General features: G+C 39.4%; 3 protein-coding genes across 4 annotated transcripts; 2 read left to right on the forward strand and 1 right to left on the reverse strand.

Annotated features, from left to right (window-relative positions):
• On the reverse strand, positions 1–1,553 carry LOC122035220 (probable xyloglucan endotransglucosylase/hydrolase protein 32). The gene is made up of 4 exons (XM_042594635.1): positions 1,174–1,553; positions 1,001–1,101; positions 707–924; positions 1–633 (listed from the first exon to the last, which is right to left on the reverse strand). Exons 1-4 carry the CDS (start codon positions 1,379–1,381, stop codon positions 267–269), a joined length of 894 nt encoding a protein of 297 aa, XP_042450569.1. The 5' UTR covers positions 1,382–1,553; the 3' UTR covers positions 1–266.
• Positions 1,486–25,316, forward strand: LOC122033791 (probable pectinesterase 15). The gene is made up of 3 exons (XM_042592950.1): positions 1,486–1,551; positions 1,647–1,741; positions 24,881–25,316. The coding sequence occupies exons 1-3, from the start codon at positions 1,486–1,488 to the stop codon at positions 25,314–25,316; spliced, it is 597 nt and encodes a 198-aa protein (XP_042448884.1).
• On the forward strand, positions 25,082–26,497 carry LOC122034828 (probable pectinesterase 15). 2 transcript variants are annotated; one of them, XM_042594183.1, is made up of 3 exons: positions 25,082–25,823; positions 25,899–26,158; positions 26,237–26,497. In XM_042594183.1, the coding sequence occupies exons 1-3, from the start codon at positions 25,353–25,355 to the stop codon at positions 26,448–26,450; spliced, it is 945 nt and encodes a 314-aa protein (XP_042450117.1). In that variant the 5' UTR covers positions 25,082–25,352; the 3' UTR covers positions 26,451–26,497. The 2 variants fall into 2 exon arrangements, with proteins under 2 accessions (XP_042450117.1, XP_042450116.1); XM_042594182.1 differs by having other exon boundaries at positions 25,087–25,823; positions 25,899–26,497.
• Positions 26,498–27,906: the final 1,409 nt, after the last annotated feature.

Below are 27,906 nucleotides of genomic sequence, written 5' to 3' on the forward strand. Positions count from 1 at the left end.
TCGATCAAAAAGCTTCCATCCTTTTTCATTCTCTGATACGGTAGAATATTTAGATTGGAGCACCAAGCCAACAGTCAGACACTGAGAAATGACAACAGAAGAAGAAGACAACAGGAACCCTAACATTATACTCTATTACTCTGCACTTTTCTTACTTTACCTTTGAATTTCTCTCCTTTTTTATTTTCTCCATCGCTTACAGCTTGAAGAAGCTGACAATGGCGGATGATAATAATAATAATAATAGTTAATTACATCCTTCTTTTTCAGGATCGGCATTCAGGGATGAAGGAACGATCTCTCTTTGGATCGCTGCAGTAGTTGTAGACCATGTAGTTCTTCTGAGCCCACTGCATCGCCGCGTTCTGGCGCGGGCTGAGCCCGGCGGCGCCGCTCCCCGACGGCGGAACTGGGAGGCAGCCCGGCGGCGCGAAGGCTGAGCAGCCGTGGAGGGTGAACCGTGTGAACCGCGCCACGAACGGCTGGTACCGGTAGTCCGCCTTGTACTTGCCGTCCTCCGTGGCCCACGAGGACGCGTCCCAGATGGATCCGTACAGCCACATCGGCCTCATCGGGTACGTGCCGGCGTTCCTCCGCGGGTACCGCCGGATGGGTACGTCGTCGACGAAGAACCTGCGCCGCCGCCGCCGCCGCATTTAGTTGGCTCGATCAAGAAAAACAGATCGCAGGAATGGAGGCCACTTACACGATCTCATTTGGATTCCAGAGAATGGCGTAGTGGTGGAAGCCGGCCGTGGGATCGAACCAGAGGTGGAACTTCATCTCCCTGCCGATGACCGTGCCGTCGCCGCTTCCTCTCACGTACACGTTCGTCTGCAACGTGTACGGCTTCCCGGGCGTCGTCCCCAGGAACTCGATGTCCACCTCGTCGTGAAATCCGGGATGCGCTTGGTTGTTCGAGAGCTGAAAGTCCCCAAAATCGCGTCTTTTTTAAACCTGAAACTGAGCATTCTGACTGAAACAGAGCAAAGATTCTCACGTAGAAGGCGGTGTTCACTCCGGCGGTGTACCCAGGCTGAAGCTTGATCGACGCGCTGAAATATCCGTTTCGAAACGGCTTGATGGATTTGAATCCGCTCCCTGCGAAAGCAGAGAATGAGGCATTGATGCTTCAGACAATGATTCAGGCACGGGAAGGAACCAACCAGCAACCTGAGTGGCTGTCGAGCCAAATGGTGACGGAACGCTGGTCTCCGGCGACGATCTGGTGCTCCGGGCCCCACAGGTTGTTGAACCCGCGGTAGAAGCCCCTGAGCGGCCGGTACCGGTAGCTGGGGAAGTAGCCAGGGGAAGGCTGAGCAGTGCTGCAATGCACCACCAGATGAAGAAGAAGAAGAAGAAGAAGAGGAAGGAGATCCATGAAGAGGAAATGCTAAGGCAGTAACACAACGTGATGCAGACGCAATAAATAGCAAGGTTCGAGCTCTGGTGGGGGACAATGGAGTTAATGGATGGAGGGTAGAAATGGAGCAGCAGCAGCGGTGCTTCTACACAGCCTACACCTCCCTCACCACCATTTTTAACAGTGCTGTGAGTTTGAGGAGGAGGAGGAGGAGGAGGAGGAGTCGAGTCGCCCAATTTATGAGCAGGCCAATGATTGAGGTCTGACTCGTTTGACCCAACAGCTATTTTGCTCCAATTTAGATCTCGTGGGTGGGCCAGGGGATCCAGAGAGCCAGGGGCTGGATTCGTTGAAGATCCATCGAAGCCCTGTGAGCAGGTAGCCGTTGGAGGGTTGCATCAAATGTCGTGCATGCAGTGAGAAGGTGACGACGAAGAAGAAGGAGAAGCAGATGAGATGAACTGAGATGAGAGAGAGAGAGAGCCGTTGGGGGAAGGAAGGGAAGTTGAGAGAGGTGGAAGTTAAAGTTGAGATGAATGTAATTAAACTTATTTAAATTAGGTCTGGCATGTTAGAACTAGCCGCGAGCTCATGGCCTCCCTCGGAGATCTTTGCCAGGTTACTTTCTCGTGAGCTGGTTGTAAGTTCGTATCCTTCGGTGTGTCATTGGTAGATTGTAAATAAATCAAACGTTCATGAGTAATTATGATATTTAGCTGGATAAGAATTGATTTGTCTTCTTGGGACGGTCTAGTGGTTAGTATACAAGGTGTTATCATCATGAGATCTGTGATTCAAATCTTGATAAATTCGAAGTAAATACCTCCCTTATGTGTTAGTCACTATTCCGAAGGTTAATAGCCGCATGTGATTTACCTCCTCCGTGTTGACCCTGTGATGGGTTGACAGAGGTGTTGGGGTGAGCGTATTCGCCTTGTGCCACCTTAATAAGAATTGATTTGGTCCCCTCGGGTACCTCCTTCGTATTGACTCTGGGACGGATTGACGGTTGCGCTGGAAGCAAGCGTATTCGCCTTGTGCCACCTTAATAAGAATTGATTTGGTCCCCTCGGGATGGTCTAGAGACTAATACATGAGGTATTGCCACCATGAGATCTGACGTTCAAATCTCGGCATAGCTGAGGTAAATACTTCCCTTATATGCTAATCACTATTTCCAAGGCTAGTAGTCACCCATGATTTACCTCCTCTGTGTTGGTCCTGGAACGGATTGTCGGAGGCGCTGAGGACAAGCGTATTCGCCTTTTGTCACTTTGATAAGAATTAATTTGTATTCGTTTAATATACATAAAATTAATTAAATGAATAAATTTAAATATATATGTGTTGATCTCATTAATATTTATGAACAATATTCATGAACATAAAAGTTTTAAACAATTAAAGAACACCTAAACAAATACAAACATTAATTGAAAATTTATAAAAAAATATCAAGATAACTAAGTTCAATTTGACATATAACCTTAATCATTGAGAGGAAAAATTGAAAATTGTTCTATTTATCTTTATATTAGATGAATAGAATCAAACTTGAGCGGTCTTGCCACAAGCTCATAAAGGCCACCTAGTCGCTAGCTCTTGGCTAGGTTGCTTTCTCATGAGGTTGTGATTAGGCTATTGCTAGCTCGTAACCTCCTTATGAGTTTGTGATGAATGCACTAACACCGTTGCAAACTCGTAGCAACTACACAGGTGGCTTCACAAGTTCCATTCTCGTGAGCTCACGGAGGTCGTACCAATACTCCTCTCTTCTTTTTTTGATTTCTTACGGTATACCGATAGTAAGCATTTTAGTTTAAAGGTTTTATGTGAATTAGAAGATGAATTTGATCATCATAATTGTAATGACATGACATGGTTTTGTCCAGCTCGTCCTGTGGTGCAACATGGGCTCGTGACTCGTGAGCCCCACTCTCCCAATGTGTTTTTGTCAAGATTCCTATTTTGTGATATATATGGTATTTATTTTGACTTGAAAATGACAGTTTTGCCCCCAATAATAATAATAATATATAGATTTGTCTGTGGCAAAAGCGCGTGGAAGCTGGCAACTCTTAGGATCTGTTTACTTGGGCGGAGCGGAGAGGAGAGTTCTGATTATGAGGAGAATGTGTTCAATCTATTTATTTTCTTATTTAGCTCATTCAATATTGTTAAATGAAAAATTTATCAAACTCAAATTTAACTTAACGTGTTATCGAACTCACCGACATTTATTTTCATAAAATATTAATGATATCTAAAATTTATAGATTTTTTTAATATATTAAATAAATATAAATAAATTTTGATGTATGATTACTTATTGTATAGTGGTAAAACACTTAGAGGAATTATAAAAGAACTAAGTTTAAATTTTCAAAGAGATGAATATTCTGAAGATTAAAGAAAACATCATCTACTCTTAGGGTTAATTGTGCGAAATCTAACACTTAGATTACTAAACAAAATGTTTGATTCATTTACAACATTAGCACGATAATAGGTGCGATAACAAGCCACGAAACACACACAAATGATGGACATGACAAGTAAGACTTGGATGCGATGATGGATGGAGAACGAGGTGCAAACCATGCAACGACAAGCACACCAAACGTGATAACTTTTAAAAAAATGGAAAGGAATGGAAAGGAAAGAAAAGAGAAAAAAAAAACAAAGGATGAGGAAGAATTTTATCTATATGCAAATTGACTTTTGATTTCTTGGTCGGCAAATAGATCTGCCGACACTTACTATTCCACCAGAAAAGTGACAAGCCACTCCTTCAGTGATCAATTTGGACCTACAACAACTATTTATTACTCAACTTTTTTACTATACAAAACCCTTTTTTTTGTGGGGTGTCTAAGATGATCAATAGTTTTACTTTAAAAGGCTTAAACACTAAACATTAATTGTCAACATTTTATTCCTAAACCCTAAAGTCTAAACAGTAAATGCTAAACTGATATACTTGGTTATGATTACATTAGAGAAATTATGAGAGCTTCAATCCATGAACATTTGAGTTAACTTCTCAATAACTTTGATTTAGAACCTTATGCACCCTTCGCCAAATTGGGCACTTCTCAACAACTTGATGCCACACATATGTCATGAGTAGACTGTGCTACATTAATATTGCCCCCTAAGTCTAAACAAAGGCATTAATATACTAGACCAATCTATTATTCATAGAAGGTACTACTAGCATTAGGGCATTCACGAATCTTAGTTTTCACTCTAATAACTTTGCAAATTTCATCCTAAAGAAACTTCACTACCTTCCTAGAGAGACAAAACTCAATATTGGGCCGTATAGATAAGGGTTGTACCTAGTTGTAGGTATATGACAAACTCAATTTGTCATTGGCAAGTCCTTTAATAATACACATGTCTAGGTACTCTTTGATGACTATTACCTTTGATGAACTTATTGGGCCAAGTGTTTTTGGCCCTAATGCGGTCTGGGTGAACTCAGCCGGATCATCATCCTATCAAAACCTTATATACTCAATCGATGTCCCTCACAACAATAAAGGCCCATCAAGCCTTGACCTTCTCTACCCAGTGGCCATAGAAGTTATAGGATAATGAGGGATCTTGAGCGGGCTCCCTCGAACACCAGCCTCTGGCAATTCCTTATGTAAAATCAACCCCAACAAGGCTACCCACCTGGAAAGCGACATTAGGTTACCGACCAGACATTACCAATAGTATGGATAGACGGTTGTCACCCCTAGCGCAACGACCACTCATGTGGTTGGTCGATGGGTGGTGTCTCGCTCATGCGATCAACCACTTAGCTCGTTTAGGGCTCATGTGACGATCTACGTGAACCTCCCACTTCCACGGCTAGTGCGATCAAACAGGGCAACCCATGGTGGGGCGGGCTGACTCACCAAACCATCATATGGTGGGGCAGAGTAGGTCAGCCCGTCATTTTGGTAGGCTTCCAACCCAACACAACCTAAGGCACGTTGCAGGTTAGATGGGTCAACCCATGAGCCCACCAAAAATAAAAATAAAAAATAAAAGGTTGAAGTTTTTTATGTTTGGGTTGTGGATTAGGTGGGTTAAGCTTACGAGCCCACTAAAAATTAAAAAGTATATAGAAAATGTTGAAAATTTTAAATTTGAATGCGGATTAGACAGATTAAGCTCACAAGCTCATTAAGTTTTCCACTTTAGCCTTAAATTTTAGAAGAAAAAAAAATTCTCAACCCACGGGTCAACTTGAGCCCACTGAGGGTCGACCCACATGGTCGAAGGCTCGGGCAGGCCAGTCGACCTAGATCCATCTTAAAATGAGTTGATAAACTTTTAATCCAACTGACTTAAATTGTTTAATGGGGTGGGTCAATCCAATGGGCCCAACCCAAATTGACGGCGCTATCCACGATTATATAAGGTTCCATGTAAGTGTAGGTATGAGTTTTTTTCTCACACACAGAGGCTAATCTTCTCTGTTTTTCTCTTAAACACTCGCTCACACACAAGAGCCTTCCTCCTTTTAGGCCATCGCTAACTTGACAGGGGCAACACCGGCAATGCCAACCTCTGACTGCCTTGATCCATATAACTCTAGGAGCGGATTCATTGGAGGGCAACCATCACCGTTGTCTATGAGGAAGGAGAGGAGGTATCCAAACGGGTGAAGAAGGATTCCATCAAGCCCTAATATAGAAATTGGATGCTTTTTTTTTATTAAATCATGTATCTAGCTCGTCGAACCAATTAATCATGGAGGTGACAGACCTAGTTCCATGGAAGTTTTCCATTGACCATCAGGATAGATTGAAAAGTACTCGTAGTTGTCCGTCAGGAGCGACCAACATTCTTTGGTTTATCATCCCACTAGAAAAAAAATATCTTACAGTGCACTATAACTAGAATTCAAACCTTAGATACCTGATTAACTGCTAAAGTGATTGACTGCTTAACCATTGCCCCGGGGGCTAACTAGATGCCCCTCTAGTATCCTCTCTAAGAGTTGGTGTGCTTGCAATGTAGAAATAATCAATATCCCTTGATGGTAGTTACCTTAACATGTCAAAGATAGTGTGCTTGGATACAATTACACCCACACTTTAGTTAGTTCTTTGAGCTCCTCCTTGATATCCAAGTATATTAATTCAATCCAAGTAAAATCTCAATCCAAGCCTTCAAATTTTGAGTCCATCGAACTCCTTGAGTTGATAATCACCACATCCACAACTCGTTTTCATTAAGTCTATAATCTCTTGAGTCATTAAGTATACGATCTTCAAGATCACCACATCCACTTGATCCAACTCTCAAGCACGCCATCTCCATGATAACAATGATTCATATATCAAAAATACAAAACAAACGGACTTAAATAATTATTGGAAAATTGGTTTGGTGATTAATAGGGATAAGATGACTATTTCGCGAGTAGATCATCGTAAATTAATTTTTCGAGTGAATGAGAAATTAATGTCTAACGAAGAGTTGATCCGGACGAAAATTTGATTCGCATACGAGTTAAATTCATAGATGAACGTTAACTCAAGTATGTTGAACCATTAAGGGGTATGAAATTATACTTACTTTTATTGATTGATTAAAAGATTAATCATTGTGATATTAATTAGTTGATTAATTAATATTTACAATAGATTAAGTAAAATAATTAATCATATTAATCAATTAAATTAATTAATCATAATGAAAAGGTTTAAATGAAAAGGTTTAAGGGAAAAGACACATCCCATATCCTTTTACCTCTTGAGAGTAACCCTTCACCCCTAAAAAATAAATCTCATTCCTTCCACTCAATATACTCAATTCTCAAGTTGTGAATTCTCCTCTTGGGTTCTCTTCTCTCTCTCCTCTCTCAAGAGTTTCAAGGCTTCGAAGAGTTCGACAGGGCTTGAAATTTGAAGTGCACCTATTTTAAGACGTAAGTCGTTGTATCTTGGGAGACGATTGCTAATAAATCGTAAGCATCTGGGCGGGGCAATATCATATTAAGGAAAGAAGGTCTAGCCTTCACCTCGACTTTAATACTCTTATCCTTAGGGATAAGTTTACCCAAAGGGGTTGTATTGATATCCGAAGGGATAACTTGACGATGGACAAAATTAGGTCGGTAGCAATGATACCAAGAAGAGTATGTCTCTTACCCAAATATAATGGGTACTTCGATAACCGAAAGGGAATGTCGAGAGTATAAATAGGACAAGGTCTACATCGCCATATAGAGCTCCACCGGTTAGAGTCATCGAATCATCGTCGAGATGACTAATTGGGCCCAACTGTTGAATTTTAACACCGAAGATCAATATAATTTCTTAAGAAAAATATCCAACAATCTTAAGACAATACTAGCGATTATGGTGACCGTGGGTCCCATTCCTACTAGAGAGAAATTGGAGAAATTCTCCGTAATTATCTTCAAGTGATGACAGTAAAAGATATTGTATTACTTGAAGAAAATGTATCTTTTAAGATTACTATCAAAAGATGTCCTAGCACATCTAAAAGTGAATCTCAAGTAATGTGAGAGTTATGCTCGCAAGGAAGAATAGAATTTTCCTATGTGAAAATCATGCCTTAAAAGGATGGACAACAAAATTATACCATGAGGATAATGATGGTCAAGGATTTGTTAGGGGGTCATTTGACTAAAGTCACAAAGTTGAGGATAGTGAGTTTAAACTATTCAGAAAGAGGGCTAATGAAGATCTTCAGATAGAAGATTAAGCCCACTTAGTAAAAAGCTAGACTTGAGTCTAACTCAATAAGACCTAAGTGGAGGTTAAAATAGATGAGTTAGAAGGATTACATTACATATGTTGCAAATGACTAAAAATCGAGTCAAGTGTCTCACGATGAATAAATGCAATTATAGTCAACACTCCAATCAAACGACTACAACTATGGCTCGATAAGATTGGAAGACGAAGGGATGTATACTTCTTGAGTCGAGTATCTCTAGAAGAGTAATACAATCTTGGTCAGTACTCCAATTAGACAATCACAACTTTGTCTCTATAAGATTGGAAGACCAAGGGATGTATACTTCTTGAGTCGAGTATCTCTCAAAAAGTAACACAATCTTGGTCAACAGTCTAATCAAATGTCTGCAGCTTTGGCTTAATGAGATTGAAAGACCAAGGGATATATACTTCTTGAGTCGAGTATCTCTCAAAGAGTAATATAATTCTGGTCAGCACTCCAATCAAATGACCGTAGCTTTAGCTCGATGAGATTAGAAGACCAAGGGATGTATACTTCTTGAGTCGAGTATTTCTCGAAGAGTAGTACAATCCTAGTCAGTACTTCAATGAGATGACTACACTTTGGCTCAATGAGATTGGAAAACCAAGGGATGTATACTTCTTGAGTTGAGTATCTCTTGAAGAGTAATACAATCCTGGTCGACACTCTAATCAAACGATCGCAGCTTTGGCTAGATGAGATTGGAAGACCAAGATGCTTCTTGAGTTGAATATCTCTCTAAGAGTAATACAATCCTGGTCAACACTGCAATTAGATGATCATAGCTTAGTTGAGTGAAATTGGAAGACCAAGTGATGCATACTTTCTAGATTGAGCACTTTTTTTTACAATAAGTGGAATCGTGATCATCATCCTGATTAGACAACTACAATTTTAACTCGATGAAATCAGAAGATTGGAGTTATGGAGACTTGCTTTTAAGAAAGATTGAGGCCCTTGAAGTATTTTATAAAATACTAAAAATATGGTTACAAAAATTAACTAAGCAAGATCATCCATGGTGATTGAGGGAGAGAATGTAGGATATTGCTCAAGGAATGTTTCTCAAGGAAGAGCAACATTCCAATAATTGACTATATCACATTCACCTCAATTCAACAATAGTGGCTTAAACATTGAGGAAATTATAAAAGGTATGTTGATAGGTTTTGGGTTTATCTTAAAAATTATGGGAGAAATTATCCTCTCAGTAAACCGTAAGCCTTAGTGAGATAGAAATGAAAAATCTCTATAAGGCATTGAAAGGTCACAAACCTTCTAATGTGGGAGTAAGTCACTGTGCCGATATATATGATACATTATGATATCTAAGACATTATGAGAATGACACTAGTATAAAATGGTAAGTTTTGAAATGACTTAATATTATTAAAGCAATAGATCTTTAGTGATAAAATATCCATTGAATATGGAGAATTGTGCTGATCCGCTAGGCCTACGAAGAGATCAATTATACTGCATGTCTAGGGAAATGAGTCTAAAACTCAACATTTTGTAGGATAGAAAGAATGCAATAGAGGGGGGGGGGGGGGGAATATCACTCTTTTAAAAACTCTTTTCTTTATTTAAAATAAAGTAACAGAGTGGAAAATAAAGACTAAGCTTGTTTCGGTTACTTAGTTCGGAACCTACGTCGACTCCTACTTCAAGACCTGCGATCCTTGATCGCACCGTTAGGCAATTCACTAAAACTCTTCTTTTTGAAAACCTCGGAAAGAAGCAGTGCGTACAATGAAATGAGTAAGATAGTAACAGCTTACTATCTTACTAGTAAATAAGTACAATGCAAGCTTTAAAGTAAATGTGTACAGACAACTTCGTTACTTCCTCAGACCTCGAGCTCCGCTTTTATAAGAATCGACATTGTTCGGTCAACCGATCCCTGGGTTCGGTCGACCGACCCTCTCCCTTCCTTCTTCGCTGAGATATGATCCTCAAGCATAAATGATGCTTAATGATTCGGTCGACCGATCACTCTGTTCAGTCGATCGAACGGTGAGCTTTCCCCGTTCGTCGAGATTCTTCATTAATGCGCCATTAATATTTTTATTGTTCGATTGACCAATCCCCTGGTTCAGTCGATCGATCAGGCAATCTTCCTTCTTTGCTTTGGCTCGAACTGATCTATGCCACATCATCAAAGTTCGGTCGTCCGATCCTTTTGTTTGGTCGACCAATCATGGCTTGATCAAACTTTGCTCTGCTTTGGTCTAAACTTGTATCTGCTCTGAGTTAGCCTCGTTCAGTTGACCGATCCTTTTGTTCGATCGACCGATCAGGCCAAACCTGCAAAATAGTGTTAGACAGTATACTCTTGCAAAATAGAGATTAGCATAGTAATAATATATATGATGCATGAGTATTATTAGACAGTATAATTGTCTTGATCTCAACTTGGAAACCTTCCCAGTTTCTTCAGTTGGATCAACGACCTTAGGTTGTTCCTTTCAGGAACACAATCTCGCCATCGCTCATGCAGTTGCTTACCTCAACCTACCTACCAAACATGGTCCTCCAGGCATGTTTGGACTTTATCGCTTAGCATTGGATCGACCACCCATGACTTTCCCTTGATCTACGGTCCTCCAAACCTATTGAGTTTCTCTGCCAAGTGTCAAATCCTCTCGATCCATTTGGTCTTTCTTCCTAGCTTCCTCGATCTGCTAAGTCTTTCCTGCCTAGCCTCCAACTAAGACATTCTCTATTGAGTAAACATCTTGCACACTTGGTTAACTTGTTAGATCACAACAAGACTTAACTTGAACCTTTGACAACATCAAAACTCATGTTTGATTCTGGTGCATCCTGCATCAACACATTTAAATCGAGTAGTGGTAATCCAACCATGTTGACTGGAGGTCCCAAGATCATGGTTCAAAAGGGACAACTAAGCTACAAGATTCGAGGCACCTAGGAGTAATTACTCCAACTCATTCTTGGAGACAAAAGGTGCAACCTATGAAATGAGTAAAGGATGAACAAAAGTTCTTAATGATTCCTATATTATACCATAAAGGGTATAATAGGGTATTGCAGGATACTCTTAATAGGAGATCACCTATATAAATGTGAAGACAGGCCACTTCAATGAAATACTTATGAATCCCAAGCTTTGTTCATGGCCAAAACGGACACGATAGAGAATTGGTAAAAGCTTAGGGGCTATTGTGTGGATATAATTGTTTTGGTTTACACCAATGGCTAAACAATTCAAGACATAGTTCATTAGGCAACTAAGTAAATCTGATCATATTCCACTATGGAAGCTAAGGTTCAAAGCCACAAGTTACCTTTCCTAATGCAATAGTCTTCCGCTGAAACTCTTGTTTGAGACTTGAAACTTATTCATGATTTCTATTCATGTGAGGGATTGTTGAAAAATTCATTTGGTTATCAATAGGGATAAGACGATTATTTCGTGAGTAAACCATCATAAACCAATTTCTCGAGTGAATGAAAAATTAATGTTTGATAAAGAGTTGGTCCAATATGATCGGATGAAAGTTTGATTCATATATAAGTTGGATTCATGGATGAATGCTAACTCGAGTATGTGGAACCATTGAGGGATATGAAATTATAATTAATTTCATTAATTAATTTATTGATTGATTAAATGATTAATCATTGTGATATTAATTAATTGATTAATTAATATTTACAATAGATTAAGTAAATAGTCAATCATATTAATTAGTTAAATTAATTAATCATAATGAAAAGGTTTAAGTGAAAAGGTTTAAGGGAAAAAACACATCCCATTTCTTTTCACCTTTTGGAAGAAACCTTTCATCTCTTGGGAGTAACCCTTCATCCCTATAAAATAAACATCATTCCTTTCACTCAATACACTCAAGTCTCAAGTTGTGAATTTTCCTCTTGGGTTCTCTTCTCTCTCTCCTCTCTTAAGAGTTTCAAGGCTTCAAAAAGTTCGACAAGGCTCAAAATTTGAAGTACTCCTATTTCAAGACACAAGTTGTTGTATCTTGAGAGACGATTACTGATAAACCATAAGTACCTGGGTGGGGCAATATCATTTTAAGGAAAGAAGGTCTAGCCTTCACATCGACCTTAATACTCTTATCCTTAGGGACAAGTTTACCCAAAGGGGTTGTGTTGATATCCGAAGGGATAACTTGACGACCGACGAGATTACGTTGGTAGCGACGATACCAAAAAGGGTATGTTTCTTACCCGAAAGAGTACTTCGATAACCGAAAGGGGATGCCGAGAGTATAAATGAGACAAAGTCCATATCGCCATACCGAGCTTCGCCGGTTAGAGTTATTGACTCATCGTCGAGATGACTAATCGGGTCCAACTGTTGGATCTCAACATTGAAGATTAATATACCCATAATTTTCTTAAAGAAAAATATCTAATAATAATATGGTCGACACATCAAAATAACATAGTCAAGCTCAATCTTAAGGCATGAGTCACTTTCCAACAAAGTTGACTTACACAAGCATATGCTTACTCATGGGAAATTGGGTTGACCTATATAGTTTTATGGGTTTGACCTAGATTGGTTGACAGATCAAAGTTGGTTGACCCAAATGTTTTGTTAGGTCATCCTAGGCACTTGGATATTGTAGTTGGAGCTTTAATATAAAAGATTTTTTGATGATTATGTTGGCATTGGAAAAAAAGTGAGCATATCACTAATCATCCTCTATCTTTGTTCAAATACTAAAAAGATGTTATCTTTGATTTTGGAAGCTCGTTTAGCAATTTTCTTACCACCTAGAAGATAGATCTCAATCAAGAAGGGTGAGTTAGAAATGATTTAACTTCTATATTGTGCTCATTTCATATCACCTTGCGAGGGCAATTGCTTCTAGTTGGGATCTAGAAGCAATCAATTTGTCTTGTTGCCTTCTCTAGTCTGTAACAACAAGAATGGGTCATGTTGGTGGTGAAAGGAGCGTTTCCCTATACTACCGACAAAGGTCATGAAAAGTGAGCAAAGTACTAGGTAGATTGTACATTAGGAAAATTTAGACCAAGAATGTGTTTAGAATACAATCAAAGTCCCATGTTAAAAATTCATGGAAAGATATCATACTATTATAAAGATATGTCAATTGATAAGAGACCTTTTGAATAGAACCAAAAAATAAATCTATGAGAACTTAGACCCAAAGTGAACAATATCCTACCATTATATAGATATATGAATTCTTTTGGCTATAACAGAATGTACTTCTATTGGAAATGTGAATGGAAAATAGATTTCAACTGGTATGAAAGTTTAGTTCCATATTGGGAGTTTTGTGGCATGAAAATTGATTTAAATAGAATCACAATTGTGAATGTTATGAACACGCATGCCCTAGGGTTGTACTTAATCTAGGGTCTAAATTGTACTTAATTCAAGTAGATTGCCCAAATGAGTAAAGCAGGCCATGAAATGGCCAACCATTAATGGATGACTACTAGCATTTCAAGCCAAGTGGGCAAAGACAATAATGACCTTTATTCAATCATTAATCAATCAATTTAATATTAGTGCAACCGACCTCAGGTCAAGGTTGACTAAGATGACTAGGTTCAGATTGACTCATAATATGTAAGAGAGAAGTCAAGTAGGTCAAAGGAGGACCAGATACTTGACTTGGGAAGTCCTAATTAAAAGTTAGACAAAGGTGAGAATCTACCGAGTGACTAACCTTAACTAGAGATTCGGTAATAAAAAGTTCTAACTAAAAGTGAGAAGTCTATCGAGTGACTAGTCCTAACTAAATGTTAGGAAAGGATAAGTCGTAAATGATGTTAGGCAAGGAAAAGCCCTAACTGGAGATTAGACACTAGAAAGTCCTAACTGAGATTAGGTAAAGGAAAGTCCTAATTGAAGGTTAGACAATGAGAAGTCCTAATAGGAGGTTAGGTAGGTGAGAATTCTATCAAGTGACTAGTCCTAATTGAAGGTTAGATAAGGAAAAGTCTAACATAAAGGTTGTAAAGAAAAAGTTCAAGTGGGGCAAAGGGTGACTAAACAATTGGTGATCGGAAGTCCAATAGGAAGTTGACAAAGGAAAGTCCAAGTGGGTCAAGGAGAATCGAACACTTAGCGAAGAAGCCCTGGCAGGTCCAGGTTGACTAGATGCTAAGCAATATAATGCCCAATGAGTCACAGCTGACTTTAGTGTTGGGCAAAGGAACCCTAAACTCGGATTAGAGATTAGGGTTGGACAATCGATCAATCGATTGGTGCAATCAATTGAAGGCCTTATTTAGGTGCACAATATGTTCCAGAATCGATTGGCTTAAGACTAATCGATTGACCAATTTCTTGTTATATCACAGAAGGTGCTAGAATCAATTGTGGCAATCGATTTAGTAGGGTTCAATCGATTAGGCTAATCGATTGAAGTACTTTTTGTAAAACAAAAAGCTTCCAAATTAATTGGGTCAATCAATTAGAAGCTGATAATCAATTGATATGACTTACCAATTAATTGGACGAGCGAAAAAGAGTCATTTTACATGTTTTGAATGGTTGATCTGTAATCGATTGGGAGCCATTGTTTTTAGCCCAGGAGAAACCCTAGAAAAGGGAGTTTCATGATGTTTTCGAGCCGCTGGTTCTTTATGTTGGGTTGCAAGGTTACAAACAAAGTCCCACATTGAAAATACATGGGAAATATCATGGGTTTATAAGGGAAAGATATCTCCATTAGTATGAGACCTTTTGGGTAGAACCCAAAAATAAAACCATGAGGTCTTAGGCCAAAAGTGGGCAATATCATATCATAATGGAGATATCTAAATCCCTTTTGGTCCTAACAATTGGTATCAGAGTCCGGACTGCCAGAAGGTCTAACCATCGACTGCGCACAAGAGCTATGGTCATATTGAGCCATGTGAGTAGAATATTGACCTCGAACAAAGGAAGTGGAGGCTCCCATGTCTGGATCAAGAGGATCAGACATTAGGCAGGAAGTCCTAGTTGCGGCTAGGCAAGGAAGTCTTAGTAGGTCGGGTGGACCAAGGGGCAGGAAGACCTGGTGGGTCAAGGATCGGTCCTTCATTTGAAGAGAGATTGTTGGGTTGCAAGGTTTACAAACAAAGTCCCACATTGAAAATACATGGGAAAGATCATGGATTTATAAGGGAAAGATATCTCCATTGGTATGAGGCCTAGAGCCTAAAAACAAAACCATGAGGACTGGTGTAGTCGATTGGTTCAGTCGACTGGTAACAAACAGAATATTTATGTTTGCTCGGTCAGTGTGGAGCAATCGACTGCTAGTTTTAGCAGTCGACTGGTATCGAGCTGTTGGGATGTAATGGTCGAATTTTCACAGAGGGCAGTCAATTGCATATTTTGGCAGTCGACTGGTAGGCGGGGTTTTCAACCCGCGACCTATATAACCAAGGCTTGGAAGCTTGGTTATCCCTGATGAAATTAGACTTGGTTAAAATCTAATTAGAAGTCTTTTATGCTCAAGAGATCTTTGTGTGCCAAGAGGTCTTGGTTGAAGTTATGGTGAGGTTTCTCCACCCACAAGGAGGTTGAGCTAGCCGGAGTTTGCCGGAGACTAATCCACCGACGGATTGAGGGATCGCCCACCTTACGGACACACCGTGGAGTGGGAGCAAGTTATCTCTGAACCACATAAACTAACGTGTTAGCGGTTTGGATTTCCTTTCTTAGTTTTAGTCTTTCTACTTGCTTGTTTGTATTTCCGCTTGCGCACTAACTTGTAGGAGAAGAAAGGATTTGGGGGTGTCATCTATCCAACTCCTCCTTCAAGTTGGCCACCGATCACCAACAAGTGGTATCAGAGCGAGGTTCGCACTTCACCGGACTAACCGCCGAGAAGAGCAACTACAAGAAGATGACCGGCTTGATTGAACCTCCAAAGTTTGAAGAAGGAAGCCTTGGGGGCATCACATTTTGGATGATGAAGATGGAAGTCTTCTTCGACATGGATTGGGACACTAAGATGGTGATCAAGGGCCCGTTTGAAGTCCCAAGAGATAAGAAGGGAAACAGACTCCGACCACGACATTGGACGGAAGAGCAAACATCACGTTCGGAAGTAAACTCAAAGGTAATATCAATCTTAATAGATATATTGCCGTCTAATGTGATAAGTGGTGTAGGTGAATATAAGAACGTCCACGATTTGTGGAGCAAGGTGAAGATGGTTCTATGGGAAGAACCTAAACTTACACAAAAAGAAGAAGAACCCAAGGAGATGAGTTTAATTGCTCAAGTTGAGGAGGAGCAAATGGAAGTTGAGTCACGCTCAACATTCGAGGAGGAAAAGGAAGATGAGATATCATCTACATCCTCAAGAATTGAAGAAAATTCCAAGACAAGTGAAGAAGAAGAAGAGGTCTTGGAAGTGGTCAACCTAGCAAGCACCTCCACCGAAGCAATGTCAAAGGACCACATTGTATACTTCCGGTGCAATGAAAAGGGACACTACAAGAGTAGATGCTCATTGAGTAAGAAAGAGGTGTTGGTTGCTACTCGGAAAACCCAATGACTCCACTGTACAAAAATTTTATACGTGATCTGAACCTTTCCTAGCTACCATGTGTTCTTTTAAGTTAAACTTGTATCTCCTGCGGAACTTAACACGTTTGATTCCAAGTTTAACTTATATGTTCTTTTAGGTTTAGATTTGGGTCTCCTGCGGAACTTAATACGTTTGATCCAAATCACCTAGGTTATAAATTCAATTAAATATTAGTTTCTAAAATTGGCTTCCAGTACTGCATGGTGAGGCACTTAGTCTTCTTGGATATGGGAGCAACCACCACCGACTAGACAAAGCCTTTTAAGGAAAGTTAATATTTAATTTCCTTATATAACTCTAGGTTAACCAAAAGGAACAATCAAATCACAAGGAAAAAAGAAAAAGAACACAACATCGAAATTAAATTCGTAAAACAAGAATCGAATGCCTCTTGTATTTAGTATTTATACAAAGAAAAATTAACTAGTATGATGCGAAAATTAAATACTAGTTATACCTCTTCCTTGTATGCAAAAAACCTCGAGATTTTCTGCCGTATCCCTCGCCTCCTCTTGGACGTCGTGTGGGCGACGATCCTCCAAGACGAACACCACCCGACTCCTCCTTCTCTAGAATTCAGCCACCACCACCACAAAGGAGTAAAAGAGAGCAAAGGGAAGAGAGGGAGAGGGGCCAGCCACTTGATGATCTCCAACAACACAATATCAATTGTTATGTTTTTCAAGGCCTCCCCTTCCCCCCTTTTTATATTAGTTTCCCAACGGAAAATTATGGAAAGAGTTTTATAAAAAATTAGACTCATTCCTATTTCCTTTTTTTCTTTTTCTTTCCTTTTAATTAATCAATCCTAGATTGATTTATTAATTAAACAACTATTTGTTGATGTTTAATTATTTGACCGGCCCCTTGCTTGGGCACCAAGCAAGGTGGCCGGCCACTTATTAAAAGGGAAAGAAAGAAATTTTTTTTTTATAAAATTTTAAAAGAAGAAAACTTCTAATAAAATGTTACAAACTCTCTCTTTTTTTCTAATGTGGATATTAAAAGGAAAGTTTTAAAATTTAAAACCAAGTTTTAAAATTTAAAACATCTCTAATAATATTTCTTTTTAAAAGAAAGTTTTATAAATTTTACAACTCTCTTTTAAAACCTTGTGGCCTAATTTAAATTAGGAAAATTTTATAAATTTTTAAAATCTCTCTTTTTACAAATTGTAAATATCTGAGGAAATTTAAAAATTCAAAAACAACCTTCCTAATTTAAATATTGCGACCGGCCCCCTTGCCCACGACAAGGGCCAACCATTTCTAGAGAATATGTGGCCGGCCATTGCTTGGTCACCAAGCAATGAACCGGCCCTTTCTTGGACACCAAGATAGACTTTTCTTTGGATGGACTTGAGGCTTTATTGAGGCTACAACAGGGATCTAGAGGAGAAATTGGTTTTGACCTTCTGATGAGCTTGAGTATCCCGTGCTCGCCCCGAACACACAACTCAAGTTCATCGATAATAACTCATTCCACTAGAGAGTTATTACCGCACTACCGCACCAATCCCAAATTACATTATGGGCTCCTTCTTATCATGAGTGTGTTAGTCTCCCTGTGTTTAAGATTACGAATGTCCACTAATTAAGTGAGTTACTGACAACTCATTTAATTAATATCTAGCTCCAAGAGTAGTACCACTCAACTTTATTGTCATGTTGGACTAGGTCCACCTGCAGGGTTTAACATGGCAATCCTTATGAGCTCCTCTTGGGGACATTCTCAACCTAGATAACTAGGACACAGATTCCTTCTATAATCAACAACACATACTATAAGTAATATCATTTCTCAACTTATCGGGCATATTGATTTATCGAGCTAAACCTCACCCTTTGATAAGTCAAAGAAATAAATATTAAATATACATGCTTGTTATTATATTATGATTAAGAGCACACACTTCCATAATAACTAAGGTATAGTTCTTTTACTAAGTCAGTACAAAAAGAACTTACCTAAATGATCCTACTCAATACACTTAACGTATATTAGTGTAATTTATTAATCAAGATAAACTAATACTTAATTACACTACGTCTATTCTGATGGTTTGTTCCTTTCCATTTTAGTCGTGAGCAACTGTTTATAATTTATAGAGAACCGACAACATGATCTTCTAAGTGTGACTCCACACTCCATGTTATCTACTATATAAATTAATTGAACAATTACATTTAACAAATAAATGTAAACATTTGACCAATGTGATTCTTTATTTCAAAATAAATGTGTACAAAAGCTAAACTTTTAAGTATACACTCCAACAAGAGGTATCTCCTAAACTCAAATCAAATTCTTTAGAATCTAATTTGAGTTGTAGGAAGAAGAAGGAGAAGAAATTACACATAGTGTGCTTCACGTGTGGTGAGCGGGGTCATTACCACACCAAATGCACAAGGAAGAAAGAAATAAAAAAATTGGCGCATTTGAAGAAGGAGGAGAAGAAGTGGAGGAAGAATAGAGGCTCATGTCAAGGGGGAGCTCCAAAAGTAAGGGTAAGGTAAACCCTAATTTAAATTTGAAGTCAAATTCAAATTCCTCCATGCATGCAAAAAATAATTACTATTATTTACCCATGCATAATTTTGGTTTTAAATATCATGATAGGAGTAGGGTAAATGTGGATCATAACCCTAGGAAATCAATTCATGATAACTCTAGAAATGGTAGACCTAAGGAGACCCAAGGCATTAATCCCAAGAAGGGGAGCATATGCCTAGAAAGGGTAGGTTTAGGAATGTCCATTGTGGACATGTTGATTCTAGGTTTAGGAACCTAGAAAGGGAAAATCAAGCTTTGAAGGCAAAGCTTGATCGTTTGGAGAAAACCCTAGAGATTCAATGTTGGATCTAACGATTTGTGCATGGTGTTGGGTAGCCAAAGACCCAACAATGATAGATCGGGTTTGGGATACCGATCTAATGTCTCCAATGCTAAGGAAAAGCCTTATGATATGGTTGCATTTGACTATAGCAAGGAGAAGCCAATAAATGGCAAGAGAAAGTCATTTAAAGGTAAGGTTAATTTAACCAAGGACAAGGAGTCCAAGGTTAAAAAGGTTAGGTTTGTAGGCCAAGTGTCACCGTAGGTGTACCGATGTGTCCTAGCCATTGTAGATGAGTCACCTAGAGAGGTGGCTAAGGTTAAGAGCCCTAGGGGGAGCTCTAAGAGTCAAGTTGAGACCCATGGAAAATGGATCTCAAGTGGGTACTACTTGGGAGTCTAGGTTGGGTCATGGAATGTGCCAAGTGGTTTAGAGACGGACTTGAGTCTCAAACCTAGGGAATTGGCACAAATGAGATGTGTTTCATGCTTAAGAATATGACTTTGGGGTCATATAGCATGATAATTGGTTTTGGATATATAGATGTCATATAAACCAATGCTAGGGATGCATTGTGGGCAAATACATCAAGAGGAAGTCAAAACTAGGAATTTAGGTCAAGGTTCAATTGAACCATTTAGCTAGTTTTGGGGTTTGTGTCAATCTTGAGATTGGTGATAGATACATTTTTGAATATATTTTTCCCAAGTAGACATGGGTAAAACAGATCTCTCCATAAAATTTGGAAATTTTTGGATATCGGTGGAATTATTGGCGCATTTCTGTAATTGGGTTCAGAATGTTGAAAAGGGCTGAAACAACGTACCAGCCGACTGGTACAGTTACCAGTTGACTGGTAACAGTGAAAATCGAGCATAGAATGGTTTTGTGTGCTGTTTCGATAAGGGCAGTCGACTGGGACAGCCGACTGATACTAGTCTGAAAGTATTTTCGGCACTGGATTGTGACCGGGTCAACTCGTTGAGGTGTATAAGATCCATGGAGGATGAATACATGATTTTAGGGTCAGTTGGATGATAAGTTTTCAACAATTGGGATATTGTTGGAAAGCTTTTTGGATGTTAGGCAAAGGGGGAGAAGTAAGGTTTAGTTGGGAAAACCTGAAAATATCTTTGCGTAGGGGGAGCCTTGGGATATGTTCTTAAAAAGCCCTGTGGGAAAATCCTAGCTCAATGGGGAGCATAGGTGTAGGGGGAGCCTTGTGATAGGTTCTTAAAAAGCCCTGTGGGAAAATCCTAGCTCAATGGGGAGCATAGGTGTAGGGGGAGCCTTGTGATAGGTTCTTAAAAAGCCCTGTGGGAAAATCCTAGCTCAATGGGGAGCATAGGTGTAGGGGGAGCCTTGGGATAGGTTCCAATGCATGGTGCATTGATTCGGCGTTGTAAGTCCAAGTGTATAACTTTGGCATCGTAAGTTCATTCGGCGGTGTAAGTCCAAGTGTGTAGCCTTGGCAACGTAAGTCCATTTGTTTTAGCATGTTTATTTGCTATTATGTTTTTCCTAACTTAAACGTATTGACAAACATCAAAAAGGGGGAGATTATTGAAGCAATCCCAATGGTCCATGGGACCATGTGTTTTGGTGTTTGGGCAAAGGTTTTAAGTTAGGTTCACCTTTGTATTTGATATGTGTACTTGAGTTGTGCAGGACTGCAGGATACACATGTGACTCAGGTTGATGGCTTCGGGTCCGATGAAGGATGACATTGGGGACGAGCTGCAGGCTTGTATGCATCCGAGGGACCCTGGACAAGACAGCGAGGACAAGCGCCGAGGGAAACGACTTCGAGGTATACGTGAAGGATGGCATTGGGGACGAGCCGCGGGCTTGTATGCATCCGAGGGACGAGAGTCAAAGGAAGTAAGGGAAGAGATCAAGACTGCAAAGAAGCGTCAAGTGAGTCGTAAGGGTGAGGGTCTGAGTGCTAAGAGAATGTACTCAAGTACCAGTCGACTGCTGATTTCACCAGTCGACTGGTGCAGTCGACTGGTTCAGTCGACTGGTGCAGTCGACTGGTTCAGTCGACTGGTAGCGAATAAAATATTTTTGTTCGCTCGGTTAGTGTAGAGCAGTCGACTGCTAGTTTTAACAGTCGACTGGTATCGAGCTGTTGGGATGTAACGGTCGAATTTTCATAGAGGGCAGTTGACTGCATGTTTTGCCAATCGACTGGTAGGCGGAGTTTTCAACCTGCGGCCTATATAACCAAGGCTTGGAAGCTTGGTTATCCCTGACGAAATTAGACTTGGTTAAAGTTTAATTAGAAGTCTTTTGTGCTCAAGAGATCTTTGTGTGCCAAGAGGTCTTGGTTGAAGTTGTGGTGAGGTTTCTCCACCCACAAGGAGGTTGAGCTAGCCGGAGTTTGTCGGGGACTAATCCACCGACGGATTGAGGGATCGTTCACCTTATGAACACGCCGTGGAGTAGGAGCAAGTTATCTCCGAACCACGTAAACGAACGTGTTAGAGGTTTGCATTTCCTTTCTTAGGTCTTTCTACTTGTTTGTTTGTATTTCCGCTTGCGCACTAACTTGTAGGAGAAGAAAGGATTTGGGGGTGTCGTCTATCCAACCCCCCTTCAAGCTAGCCACCAATCACCAACAATCTCTTCCATCTCATTTTAAGTTTTCATAAATCCGAGTCTCCTAGGTCCATCAATGGATTTTGGTCAAAATTCATTGATAGATCTAGAGAGCTTTGATCAGAGTTATTCCAACTCCTATGGGTTTATTAGGTGAATATGATTCCAAATATACCCTCATTTACTTTTTTAAGGCTCTCACAATAATATTCAAAATGATTTGAAACTTTCATAACACTATGGTGTTGGTATTTGAAAATCAACACCGCAATGATATTAATATTTAAGATATGGTGTTGATTTTTGAAGATCAATATCAAAGTAATTTTTATTTGATTTTTTTATTTTATTAATAAAAATATTTTTTTATTTTATTATTCTTTTATAATTAGATATTAAAAATAGAAGATATTTAAAAGTAGAAAAAATATTTTATTAATTTTCTTATATATATATATATATTTTATTAAAATTTTAAAATTAAAATTATAAATAACAATAAACAAGTGTCGTTTAAACATATTAATTTCAATTTTAGAGAAGATAAGAGAGGAAAAAGGGCGGACGATTATTCAATGTAACTGTTGTATGTAAATAAGAGAAGATTAAAAAAAATTAAAGTGTAAAATGTGACGTTTGGTTCTTTCCTAGAAATTAGAATAAGAATGAGAATCATAGTATTATGAAATGGGAATAGACATGAGTATGGATATCATTCTTAAAAATAATGTTTGGTTAATTGAATATTGTCTATCGGAATAAACTATTTTTTTTTTAACCTTTAAGAAAAATAAGAGAAAAAATAGATGTGAGAGAAAGTTGAATGTGAGAGAAAAATATAATGAGAGAGAAAGTATAATGAGAAAGAAAATATCATGGAAAAAATGAAGAGAGGGAAAGTGTGATGAGAGAAAAAGAGGAAAGAGAGTATGATGAGAGAGGATAAGAGAGAAAATATGATGAGAGAGAAAGTGTGATGAGAGAGAATAAAGAGAGAGAAAGTATGATGAGAGAAAATGAGGAGAGAGTGTGTGATAAGAGAAATTGAGAAGAGAGAAAGTGTGATGAGAAAAAATGATGAAGATAATGTGATGGGAGAGAAACCATGAAGACAAAAGATGATGAGAGAAAAAATGTGATAAGAAAGAATAAAGAAAGAGAAAGTGTGATGAGAGAGAGTGTAAGATGGGAGAGATTGAGGAGAGAGAAAGTATGATGAGAGAGAAAGTATGATAGTAGAATGAAGAGAGAGAAAATATAATTAGATAAAGAGAAAGTGATATAAAAGAAATTTTGAACAAATATATTAAGGGTATTTTCATCCAAAACTTAATTCTTATTCCCATCAAAACCTAAGGAGGAAGGTGAGTTTCATTAATACTCAAATTTTTGGGTTTCATTCCAAAATTTTAATTTCATTCTCATCAATCAAACATAAGATTTGATAATGAATCGTGTAAGAGACTTCGGACCAAAATTTCTCACCATATCTCCTTTCTACACATTCACGTCTTCCGTCTCATTTTAAGTTTTTATAAATCCGAGTCTCCTAGATTCATCAATGGATTTTGGTTAAAATTTATTGATAGACCTAGAAGTTTTGATCAGATTTATTCTAACTCCTATGAATTTATTAGATGAATCTTATTCCAAATATGCCCTCATTTATTTTTTTTAAGACTCTCATAATAATATTTAAAATAATTTGAAACTTTCATAACACTCCACTATGGTGCTAGTATTCGAAAATCAATACCATAATGATAATGATATTGATATTTAGGATATGATGTTGATTTCTAAACATCAATCTCAAAGTAATTTTTATTTGATTTTTTTATTTTATTAATAAAATCAGTTTTATTAATTTTATTTTATTATTCTTTTATAATTAGATATTAAAAATAGAAGATATTAAAAAGTAGAAAAATATTTTTAATATTTTATTAATTTTATTTTATATATATTTTTTAAAATTTTTATTAAAATTATAAATTATAAATTATAAATAACAATAAAGAAGTGTCGTTTAAACAGATTAATTTCAATTTTAGGGAAAAGAGCAGACAGAGGAAAACAGGGCGGGTAATTATTAAATGTAAATGTTGTATGTAAATAAGAGAAGATATAAAAAAATAAAAGAGTAAAAGTCAATAGTTAAGGTAAAAATATAAATTAAGTGTGCTTTTTGAGAATTCTTAAACTTGGGTGCCCCAAAATCAAATTTCTGAAGATGCAAGAATCCCAACAGAAAGCATTAAACAATATTTCTGAAAAATAAAAAACTCTCCTTTTCTTCCATCTACAGAGCATCTGCTCGCATCATCACATCACTGCAAGCTTCTCTCATCCTGCACTCTGAAGAAACAACTTCTGTCCTTCCATTTTCAGAAGCAACATCATCTCTGCAGAATAAACCCTAAATCCTCCAATCCATACAACTTCATAATTTTGCCTTGCAAGATATTCAAACTCCACTGATCAGTGTTTAATTTAAGGAACAATTTTGAGTTGATACAGCCATTGAGTAGGTAGAATAAGGATTATTCCGAAGGTAAGTTATCATCGAAGAATTTCAGAGAAAAACAATTCCATAATATTATCTAGGACTCGATCTTTTTCTGCTTAAGTCATGGATTACACCCAAAGGAAAAGAGATCTTCTAGAGCTTCATCATCACTGTGCCACTGGCAGTCTCCAACCTCCACCGGAGCTCACTTTGCTTCCCCTTTACGATTCCCCTGAGCTAGTAGGCGAATAAATATATTGTAGCTTCATCGCCGACGGCGTCAAAGCTACCACCGTCATGAGTACTCCAATTATGAAGCCGTTCTTCTTTTGGACCTCAGCGGTCGCCGTCGCCCTCGTCTCCATTCTCCTCCACCTCAACCACGTTCTCCCTCACGGCCTACTGGTACTTCCTAGCGCCAACACCGCCAGCAATGCGCTGAGCCCGTCACTCCTATGGCGGAGCGGCCGCCACCGCCATCGAAGTCACCACCGGAGGCGGCCGAAGACAGGGTGGTGTGATAGTTCCAGGTGGGCGTCGCCAATCGCTTCCGAGCAGAACGTGACGCTGGTGCTCACCGTGGATCAGCAGGGGTGTGCAGATTTCAGTAGCGTGCAGATGGCAGTGGACGCTGTGCCGGAGTTTAGCCTGAGCCGGACGCTTATCATCGTCGACGCCGGCATCTACAGGTGGTTTTAATTTTCTAAATTCTTTGAAAAAACTAAATTTTTGATTATGACAGAGATCAATTTGAGGCAGGGAGAAAGTGGTGGTGTGGGCGAACAAGACGAACATCACCATGCAAGGCAAGGCTACTTGAACACGGCCATTTCATGGAACGACACTGCCAATTCCACCGGCGGAACGATTTACAGCGCCTCTGTTTCGATCTTCGCTTTCAATTTCATCGCCTACGACATCAGTTTTCAGGCAAGCCGAATCGAATTGATTTGTATCCAATTTTTCAAGTTAATTTACGTACGATCTCATTATCAGCAGAATGCTGCTCCTCCGGCACTGCCGGGAGACGTCGGAGCGCAAGCGGTGGCGCTCAGGATCGCCGGAGACCAGGCGGCGTTCTACGGCTGTGGATTCTACGGCGCGCAAGACACGCTGCTCGATGAGCGCGGCAGACATTACTTTCGAGGCTGCTTCATCGAAGGCTCGATCGACTTCATTTTCGGCAACGCCAAATCCTTGTACGAGGTAAACAATTAATCACGAAGAAATAACTCGAATCTGCTTCCTGTTTCTCTCGTATATGATCAGTTCTCGTTGCAGGACTGCACGATCAATTCCATCGCGAAGCAAGCGCCGGCCGACGAGGGAGGGATCACGGGATGCATAACGGCGCAGGGGAGGGCGTCGATGGAGGAGGACACGGGGTTCTCGTTCGTGAACTGCAGCGTGGAGGGCAGCGGCAGGATCTGGCTGGGGCGCGCTTGGGGAGCTTACTCCACCGCCGTCTTCTCCCGGACGTACCTGCCCGGCATCGTAGCTCCGGAAGGGTGGAACGACTGGAACGATCCGTCGAGAGACCAGTCGGTGGTCCTCCTCTGCAATTGCATGAATTTGCTCTCTCTCTCTCTCTCGTTGGCATTTTATCGAGCAGTTTGCAGGTGGGTGTACTTCGGGGAGTACGAGTGCACGGGACCAGGCGCCGGCTCCGCGATGAGGGCGGCGTATGCGAAGCAGCTGGGGCGATGCGAGGCTGCTCGGTTCATGGGCGCGTCGTACATCAACGGCGAGGAGTGGGTGCTGCCGCCGCAGTCAGGCGGATGGAATGACCCGTGTGCAGCTTCGATGGCTGGAGATCAAATTGAGGAAATGTGAGCGAAGATGACGGTGAAGGGGCTTTTATTATAGTTGTCGATTTGGCAATTGGCAGTTATATGTGTTCAGTGAGGAGTTAGATTAGATCTGTTGTTTATATAGCATGGACAATTAATACAAATACTTAATAAAGATAATTAATAAAGATGATTTGAATGAAAAAGATTGCTACCATGTCTTCATTGATTATTTGTCAAAATGCAAGGGGTGTTACATATTTACTACAATAGGGCATAGATCAGGCGCATAGTATATTTAATTTTTATATTTATTAAAAAAATATCTATTTTTTAAAATATTCTTCCATTTATTTATTTATATTGATTTTCATATTTGTGACAAGTGCTCATGTTTAGACATGTCCATGGTTCGAAATCGATAGTTTGAAGATTAAGAATTGTCGATTCGACGGTTCGGAATCATCAGTTCGATGGTTCAAAATCGCAAGTCCGACAGTTCCTCATAAGTCGACCCTTAATCTTAACCATCCAAGATGATTACGGTTCACAGTTCGGAACTGTTAGTGCAGTAAGCATCAATAATTGAATTTAGGTCTTAATGAATGACAAATATATTAAAGTTAGATGTTATGTTATCTAACATTATTACCAAGTGTGCATGACTTAATGAGTCTGGAGGATCTGACATCAAGTTGAAATTCAGCTAGGTTTATTGGAGCTGATAGCTGGTAGGAAGTCTAGATGGATCAAAGAGTGATTCAATATTTGGCGAAAAGTCCGGCTGAGTCTGCAGGACTTGACAACTGGTCGAAGTCCAATTAGGTCTGTGGATCTGACAACTAGTAGAAAGATCTGGTAGGTCAAAAGGCAAGTCAAGAGACTGTAAATAGTAAGTGAGATAAGTCACTCGATGAGAGTGATCCAGTGAGGAGGAGTCCCAGTGGGACTATAGATGCTGGTCTAGTTTAGGCTAATTTTAGAAACTTAAATTGAGATCATGACTAGATGCTATTCTTGAAAAGACAAAATCTAATTAATAATCCCTTGTATTTTATTGTGTTAACTCTAACTCTGTTTTGCAGGTTTTATTTCTGTGCACTAATATGCCTCGCAAGAGTTAGAAGCTTGGATACTGTTCATGCCTCGGAGCAGCTGGCTGAAGCCTCTGCATTGGAGCCGTGGAGGCGCCTCAATGGTAAGGAGGTGCCTTAGTTTGGAGGCACAGAGGCGCCTTAATGGTAAGGAGGCATCTCAGTGTTGGAGGCGTCGAGGCTCTTCAGGAGGAAGAAGGCGCCTCCCCGTGAGGATAAGAATTGCGACCGTGAAGGATAGAGCCTCGACAAACCGAGGTGCTTCCAGTGGGAAGGAGGTGCCTCTGTATAGATCAGAGCCACTGTCTTCAGTGAAGATCAGATCAATCGGAGGCGCCTCCAAGGAAAGGAGGTGCCTTAGATCATCTATAAAAGAAGCTGTCAAACAGTGCATTAAAGACAACT

This window comes from Zingiber officinale, chromosome 11B (assembly GCF_018446385.1).
Source record: "Zingiber officinale cultivar Zhangliang chromosome 11B, Zo_v1.1, whole genome shotgun sequence".
NCBI lineage: Eukaryota > Viridiplantae > Streptophyta > Magnoliopsida > Zingiberales > Zingiberaceae > Zingiber > Zingiber officinale.

Excerpts from the sequence above, each read along its gene's own strand:
- LOC122035220 (XM_042594635.1), bottom strand. The coding sequence starts at position 1,381 with ATGGATCTCCTTCCTCTTCTTCTTCTTCTTCTTCTTCATCTGGTGGTG. Across the intron at positions 925-1,000 it reads GAGTGAACACCGCCTTCTAC|CTCTCGAACAACCAAGCGCA; the intron begins GTGAGAATCTTT and ends GGGGACTTTCAG. Across the intron at positions 634-706 it reads TGGAATCCAAATGAGATCGT|GTTCTTCGTCGACGACGTAC; the intron begins GTAAGTGGCCTC and ends GCGGCGGCGCAG.
- LOC122033791 (XM_042592950.1), top strand. The coding sequence starts at position 1,486 with ATGGAGCAGCAGCAGCGGTGCTTCTACACAGCCTACACCTCCCTCACC. Across the intron at positions 1,552-1,646 it reads CCACCATTTTTAACAGTGCT|CTATTTTGCTCCAATTTAGA; the intron begins GTGAGTTTGAGG and ends TTGACCCAACAG. Across the intron at positions 1,742-24,880 it reads CATCGAAGCCCTGTGAGCAG|CTTCATCGCCGACGGCGTCA; the intron begins GTAGCCGTTGGA and ends AATATATTGTAG.
- LOC122034828 (XM_042594182.1), top strand. The coding sequence starts at position 25,353 with ATGACAGAGATCAATTTGAGGCAGGGAGAAAGTGGTGGTGTGGGCGAA. Across the intron at positions 25,824-25,898 it reads ACGCCAAATCCTTGTACGAG|GACTGCACGATCAATTCCAT; the intron begins GTAAACAATTAA and ends TTCTCGTTGCAG.